Source organism: Littorina saxatilis, linkage group LG9 (genome assembly GCF_037325665.1).
Source record: "Littorina saxatilis isolate snail1 linkage group LG9, US_GU_Lsax_2.0, whole genome shotgun sequence".
Taxonomy (NCBI): Eukaryota; Metazoa; Mollusca; class Gastropoda; order Littorinimorpha; family Littorinidae; genus Littorina; species Littorina saxatilis.
The window spans coordinates 9,317,643-9,325,723 of record NC_090253.1 but is presented as its reverse complement, the minus strand read 5'-3'; the positions used below and the strand labels follow the sequence as shown (position 1 = coordinate 9,325,723).

The 8,081-nt window shown below is 40.7% G+C and overlaps 1 protein-coding gene across 1 annotated transcript in view; it reads right to left on the bottom strand.

Annotated features, from left to right (window-relative positions):
- LOC138975225 (uncharacterized) overlaps nucleotides 1–5,764 on the bottom strand; it is a 39,490-nt gene extending 33,726 nt beyond the window's left edge. Inside the window, exon 1 of the mRNA XM_070347885.1 lies at nucleotides 5,672–5,764. Within this exon, the coding sequence (XP_070203986.1) occupies nucleotides 5,672–5,695 (24 nt within the window). The 5' untranslated portion in view covers nucleotides 5,696–5,764. The remainder of the gene's footprint in view (nucleotides 1–5,671) is intronic.
- Nucleotides 5,765–8,081: the final 2,317 nt, after the last annotated feature.

Genomic DNA, 8,081 nt, shown 5'->3' with positions numbered 1-8,081 from the left:
TGTCTGTCTCTCAGTGTGTGAGTGTTTGTGTGTCTGTCAGTGTGTGTGTGTCTGTCTGTCAGTGTGTGTGTGTGTGTGTGTGTCAGTGTGTATGTGTGTGTGTGTGTGTGTTTGTGTGTGTGTGTGTGTCTGTCTGTCAGTGTGTGTCTGTGTCTGTCTGTCAGTGTGTGTGTGTGTCTGTCTGTCAGTGTGTGTGTGTGTGTGTTTGTATATTAGACTTGGTGTGTGTGTGTGTGTGTGTGTGTGTGTGTGTGTGTGTGTGTGTTGTCTTGCTGGTCGTAATCAAATATGTAATGTGTATAAACCGGTACATGAAGCTCCGTGTTTACAGCGGGCTGCCCATTGCAGGTTTTACTTCATTGATGAATACATTTTCAATTTCAGCGAAGACTTTAATAGATGTATATTAAATAAAGGATTTTTAGTCCTTTTACTATTTGCTGCCAGCCCCTCAACTCACCACCCACACCAACTATCCTCTTTCTCGGTCCCCAAAATACCTTCCAGATTGTACTGCTGGGTGTTTTATTACGACATGCTAACATGTAAAACTATGCGGCCAAGGCACAATATGAAGCAAATCGTGTGTTTGTGTCCTTCTCTCTCTCCCTCCCTCCCACTCTCTCTCTCTGTCTCTCTCTCTCTCTCTCTCTCTCTCTCTCTCTCTCTCTCTCTCTCTCTCTCTCTCTCTCTCTCTCAAAAACTTATAAGCCTTTATTTTGTTGACATAAAAGTGCAATCAAGGTTATTTTTATTGCACTTGAAACCTCTGTATCCAATGCAACGAAGATTATCAACGTTAAAACATCCTTCCTCTTAAATCAAGATTCATGTACAACAAAGGCGTTATGATGCATAAACTCATCATTGGAAGCACCTTCTTCTAGATTTACTTTTCATAATTTGAGAAACCCCACAAAAATGGATGCCTTGTATGATTCTACCTCTCATAGGTTTCAGTAGATAACTATACTTCATGGATTTCATGGCATGTCTAATGAAGAGGTGCTACATGGTTATCACTTATAACTTAGTTGTTACTTTTATTCCCAAGTTGAATGATTTTTTTTTCTTGACATTTTAGGTGTTTTTGCTTGATCGAAACTGTGTTTTATGTTCGTCTGTGTGTATATTTGTGTTTGTTTATGTGTTAACTTGTTTTTTTGTTTGTTTGTTTATCTGTCTGTTAGCTTTTATTATTTCTTTGATTGTCATGTTATCATTCATAAAACGTATTATCATTAGATAAGTACCTCTCATGGGGCAGGGACGGTAATAAAGAATTTGTCTTGTCTTGTCTTGTCTTGGTTCTCTCTGTATGTGTGTGTGTGTGTGTGTGTGTGTGTGTGTGTGTGTGTGTATACGTGCGTACGTGCGCGTGTGTGTGTGTGCGTGTGTGTGTGTGTGCGTGTGTGTGTATGTACGTGCGTACGTGCGCGTGTGTGTGTGTGTGTGTGTGCGTATGTGTGTTTTAATGTGTGTGTGGGTGTGTTTGTGCGTGCGTGTGTGTGTGTGTGTGTATGTGTGTGTGTGTGTGTGTGTGTGTGTGTCTGAGTGTGTCTGAGTCGCTGAGTACCAAATAGAAAAACAGCCACCGCGTGGCAGAAAAAGGAAAGGGACATTTTTCTGACACCCACATGGCAAATGCCAGATACTAACATTGTGGCAGCGAATAGTAAACCTTTAGCCTTTCACTGCCAGATCATTCATCTGCGCCACTGAACAAAGGGAGGTAAATCGTTTTTCGTTATTTCGTTTTTCGTTATTTCTTTTTTCGTTGTTTTGTTTTTCGTTATTTCGTTTTTCGTTATTTCTTTTTTCGTTGTTTTGTTTTTCGTTGTTTTGTTTTTCGTTATTTCGTTTCTCGTTCTTCGTTTTCTCGTTTTTCCTGACAATACGGGAGTGTTGGAGGGTGTGTTTAGGGTTTCAATTATTATTTCTGACCAGAGAAATCCAACTGGCCATATGTACACGCATTCCAACGCTATGCATTCGTTGTAATTCGCTGTGTGCGTTGGGATTTTTGAGCATACAGAAAAATGTGCGCAGAGCTCGACGCATGAATGTACACGCCAGAAGGACGCCAGACTCGCGCAGAACGCGCTCGACTAACGCCAGACACACGCGGTGCACACGCTGTGTATTTGTTGTCAACTCGCTAGCTACTACAGTGGAACCTCCCTTTACGATCTAAAAACATCTGAGAAAATCGGGTCTTAAAAAAGAGCGAGTCTTAAAATGTGGGTAAATCTACAGAGGATTTGAACAGAAAATCTTAAAAACAAAGGTCTTTTTTCGCGACACGCCGCCAAAATACAAGCGTTGACTGATCATGCCGTTGTCAGCACGCCGCCAGAATCCGTGCGTTAGGTGCGTGAGTCACTTCGCCACACACCGCCATAATAGTAGCGTTGGAAGTGGAAAATACCACGCTGGGGATTTTCCATACGAAAACCCACGTGGTAGGTTCAGAGGTCGGCTGCATTATCATACGGGACAAATAACTCCCAGAACAGTTGATTTCATTGGTTAGTTTGGATACTACAGGTCATTGACGGCACCAACCCATGCCTTAGTTTCATATTTAGGATTCCAAAATGTCGCGAGTTGTCAGTGTTGTTGTTGCGAAGCGAAGCGGCGTGCGGAAGGCAGGCAGTGTGTGCATCAAACAGTGTTGTTGTGATGGATGGATAAGTGAGTGATGAGGGTGAATGAGTTAGCCAAATCAAGAGCTCGAGGTGTCAATGCTACTTTGGCCAAAACCCAATGCAAGCGGACGGACGCGATTCTGGTGCCGGGAATGTGCTGTGGCCACATGGCTGTGGCGCTTTGTGTTGAGCCGTGCTTCGAAGTGTGGCACACAAAGAAGGATGTTCTCCGTGCATAAACCGAGTTCTAAACAAGTCATTTATACAAAAACTGTAAATACTGTGACAGCAAGTGTTTCTTTTCTTCTATGGATAAAACCCAACGCAATGGGACTCGATTCTGGTGCCTGGAATGTGGTGTGGCGTTTTGCGTTGAGCTGTGCTTCCAAGTGTGGCACTGTAAATACTGTGACAGCAAGTGTTTCTTTTCTTCTACATGGATATATTCATCATAGTCATCACCCAGTCATCTCATTGTCTCATTCAGGTTAGTAAATTCTTTTTTGAGTATTCACTAACAACATTTTGTGCATATTTATGTGGTGCCTCTGGACTTTTTTTTATTTAAATTGTTGACATTTTCAATAGCATACCACACAAACACAACAAGCCTTTTGACAAATACAAAGTACATTTCTGAAACAATGAAAGATCTTTCTTTAATTGTGTGCAAAAAGTAAGTCTCCACATGTACTAGTTTTTTTACAATATTTTTTTCAAAATACAATATTTTTTTCAAAATTTCCCAATTTTGGTTGTCAGCAGGCTATTTATTGACATTTTCAATAGCATACCACACAAACACAACAAGCCTTTTGACAAATACAAAGTACATTTCTGAAACAATGAAAGATCTTTCTTTAATTGTGTGCAAAAAGTAAATCTCCACATGTACTAGTTTTTTTACAATATTTTTTTCAAAATACAATATTTTTCTCAAAATGTCCCAATTTTGGTTGTCAGCAGGCTATTTATATGCTTTGGCTCAGGCGTCTGAAGTCTTAAATTGAAGGGTCTTTACACTGGGGTTGCACTGTACCAAACAGCGACAAAAGTTGGTCGCACAACAACGGGCTGATCTTATTTTCCATTTCTAATTAATGTTCAATGCGCGGGCCGTGCGTTGCGTATGTGTGACCAAACTGCGACAAAAGTTGGGCGCACAACGACGCACTGTTTTTTTTTCTCTCCATTTTTGATTAGTTTTGAATGCGCGGGCCACGCGTCGGGTATGTGGGACTTCCCCCTTACCGATGGTGCCGAGGTATGGGGACCGCTTGCAGACCATTGTATTATTGAAAGGGGTGATCTCTTCGCGTTAAAGCGTTTTTAAGCGTCAGCATTAAAACACCAAGCGTACTTGTGTACGCACAAACAGGCAGGTACCTACACAAAATGTGTGAAATTGTGGTTAACACTTGTGAGAATGACGGATGACTGTGTACCATTTAAGTGTTCTAAGATGTTGTATAATTTTCATTGAAATGATAAGAACAACTGGGCTTCATCTGTTTGTTGTATGTTGTACCGTTTTGGGTTTGGACATGTCAGGGAAAAACCAAGGAGTGTTTCATGTAGGAGGCTGAGCATTTCTTCGTGTATTCAGACAAAGATTAATTGATTGTTTTATGCAAGATTAGAATACGGATTTACTTTTAAAAGATCGGTATGCGTTTTATCGGTCATAAGCAGATTCTCGAATTGCCATCGTGTTTTTCTGTAATCAAAAGTACATGGAGCAGAAGAATTTTGACTAGGTTTAGACTCGGTTTGTCCCAGATTAAAACACATCGCCTTCGTTACTCCAAGAAATTGCAAGGGAATTTTGCATGCCCTTTCTGTACAGACTCTCACGAATCGGAGATTCACTTGTTGTTTGTCCGAAGTATAAAGATTTGTGAGACTTGTACATTCCTGGTAAGTATCACAGACATCCGTCGGCCTTTAAAATATGTCTTTTTTTGGCTGATGTCGATGGACAAAGTCCCTTGCTGTTTATTTAGCTAAAGCGTTCGCATTGAGAGCGGAGTTTTTGTAACATATGTAATTGGTAAGATGTGAAATGAACTTTGTCCCGGTCATGTTACATACAGTTGTTACATATTTATGTTTGCATGTATATACATTGCATCTTCTTATTTGCTTGTGAATATTTGTTGACATGTTACCGTTTCCTCTTTTTGCTTTTCTATTTTATTTATTCATTGTGTTCCTTTTGTGACATGGGCAGAAGGCCTAGCTCAATAGAACTTGCGTTCGTTCGTTCTCTCTCTCTCTCTCTCTCTCTCTCTCTCTCTCTCTCTCTCTCTCTCTCTCTCTCTCTCTCTCTCTCTCCCTCTCTCTCTCTCTCATCCTTTAAGCACCTAAAGTCATTAAAAAGTTTTAAAAAATGTGTAAAAAACCACTTAATGTCTGAGTAGTTTAACGCCTTTTGACTTACCAAACTTAGTATTACGTCAAAAATATGCTGTGCATTGTATATTCTGAACATATTTTTGTTACTCTATTGCTACATGTTCGATTGCCACCAGCTTGTATTTATAATTACCTGCATAGTATGCATTTGATTTTATGAATAACCACATATGTATGCTCTTCATGCCTCATCTTTATCATCATCATCATCATTATCATCATCATTATCGTCATCATCATCATCATCGTCATCTTTATTATCACGTTTTCCGACCTCCTTTTGTTGGTTAACTTTTTAACTTTTTAATTTTTAATTTTTAATTTTTTTAATTTTTTTTAATTATATAATTGTGTGTCTATGCGTCCCAAGGACAGATTGTAAGAAAAGGCGTAGCCTTAAATCTAAATCCTTGTAAAATAAAGTTCAATTCAATTCAATTCAATTCTCTCTCGCGCTCTCTCTCTCTCTGTCTCTCTCTCTCTGTCTGTCTCTCCCTCTCTCTCTCTCTCTCTCTCTCTCTCTGTCTCTGTCTCTGCTCATGTGTCTTTCAAGTTAACATTTTGCCGAAACGCTGCTGTTGAAACATGGAACACAAACAATTACTCACCGGTTCGTTGAGCAGAACAGGCATGGCTAGGTTTAGAAGAAGAAGAACAGGAACCTTCTCTGCAAAATCAGATGGATCGCTTTGCCCAGACCATCGTCAGTACATGTTTATATAGGACCTGCTTGGCGGAAGGGCGAATGTTTCCAATCTTTGGATTGGTCATCACTGGTCACGTGACATGTCAGTTGCCAAAGCAGCTTTGGTGGAAAATGAGTTGCGTCATTTCAATTCAAACGAAGCCACGCCTTTATCAAACACAGATGAATTTTTTTTACGGAGAAGGACACGCCAACACTATATTCAACCCTCCACAATTCGTTTCAGCTGATAACGTGGCGTGAAGGCTTTTGGTTACCACATCGGCGTGCTCATTTCTCAAGAAAAGGAGGTTCGTGAATATGTAATAGAAGCAGGCTGTGATTGGTTGTGTTTAATGTAGGCAAAGTGGGCGAACGCGGATCTGCAAATTGTACGAGCCGACAAGCTCCCTTTCTGCCCCCGCCCCCCTCCTCTCTCTCTCTCTCTCTCTCTCTCTCTCTCTCTCTCTCTCTCTCTCTCTCTCTCTCTTTCTCTCTCTCTCTCTCTCTCTCTCTCGCTCTCTCTCTCTCTCTCTCTCTCTCTCTCTCTCTCTCTCTCTCTCTTTTAAAGATATATGGTACTGATTGACCCAAAGCAAAATCGAATTGGACAATATTTGTTGATACTTATGTTGCTTGTGAAAGTGTTGAAACAAATGTACATTTGTTTAGGGAAATCTACTGGACAGACTTTGTGATACAGAATTGTGAATATAATAACATGCCAATAATCATATGCACGAGGGTTCGGTAATTGGTTGGGGTTCCTGACCAATTAATTAGGGGCGGGGATATAGCTCAGTTGGTAGCGCGCTGGATTTGTATTCAGTTGGCCGCTGTCAGCGTGAGTTCGATCCCAGGTTCGGCGGAAATTTATTTCAGAGTCAACTTTGTGTGCAGACTCTCTTCGGTGTCCGAACCCTCCCCCCGTGTACACTACATTGGGTGTGCACGTTAAAGATCCCACGATTGACAAAAGGGTCTTTCCTGGCAAAATTGCTTAGGCACAGTTAATAATTGTCTACCTATACCCGTGTGACTTGGAATAATAGGCCGTGAAAGGTAAATATGCGCCGAAATGGCTGCAATCTACTGGCCGTATAAAATTTCATCTCACACGGCATCACTGCAGAGCGCCTAGAACAGTACTGTACCCACGGAATATGCGCCATATAAGCGTCATTGATTGATTGATTAATTATAATCTCTCTCTCTGTCTCTCTCTGTCTCTCTGTCTCTCTCTCTTTCTCTCTCTCTCTCTCTCTTTCTCGCTTTCTCTCTCTCTCTGTCTCTCTCTCTCTCTCTCTCTCTCTCTCTCTCTCTCTCTCTCTGACCGAAACTTACAGGCACGCTATACACTAACGTGTTTCAGAGCCAAGAAACAGCTCGTTCACATTATGAGTACGTCACAATGTTGGATCTAAGATCAGTGAAAAGCGTTTTACAACACTGCTTTTCACAACTATTCTAAAAAGGATTACAAGGATTTGCCATTTGAGCAGTCATTGGTTTAAAGTGTCAGAGAGAGAAAAGCCTTTTCTTAACGTTGGACAGAGCGCCGAGAAAAACAGTTCAATCGCCGCCATTGTAGGCTTTCAGTCAAATAAAATAAAATATCAGGTGTGATTTCAAAGCGACACACAGTAGACTGTCGTCTAGGATCAATAGATCTCTCCCTGTAGACCCGTCTTTGGATTTTTCTCACGGTTTCTCCACACAAGCTGGGACGTGTTGTATTTTTGTGATATTGTTTTCAAACCATGGTTTCGTGTACCTATGTCTCGCAATGCATGGATTGATTCATGTAATATGTCATATTCCATTTCGTCACGTTCATAAAATAATTGCCCATGACACTTTTGTGAGTTTTAGGAAAAACGCAAAAAGCCTTCTTTGGTTTCTGAACAATCATTGTATCTGATTTTAGTTATAAGTTGCACACTATCTCGAGCGGTATAAATAGAGAATACTACATGGCTTGCTGTGTCGTACCAGATTACCACGAGTTGTTTTTTTTAAATATTGAACTGCGAGCGAAAGCGAGCTGTTCACTATTTGCAAAAGCAACGAGTGTAAATCTGGTACGACACAGCAAGCCATGTAGTATTCTGTTTATCCTACATATTGTACTTACGTGTATTTTACTGAAAATGTCCTGCAGTCGAGGCAGCTAAATTGAAGACGCTTGTTTTGGAACCTCCATCTCTTCTAAAGCCTCCTGCAATCTATTACGTCAAAGCAAAGAAACGTCACTCTGAAAGTGTTGCGTGACGTGTTAGTTCTAAAGATTCATCGAGGGTAATTAGCGAGCGCAATTTTTGTTTCTATAATGA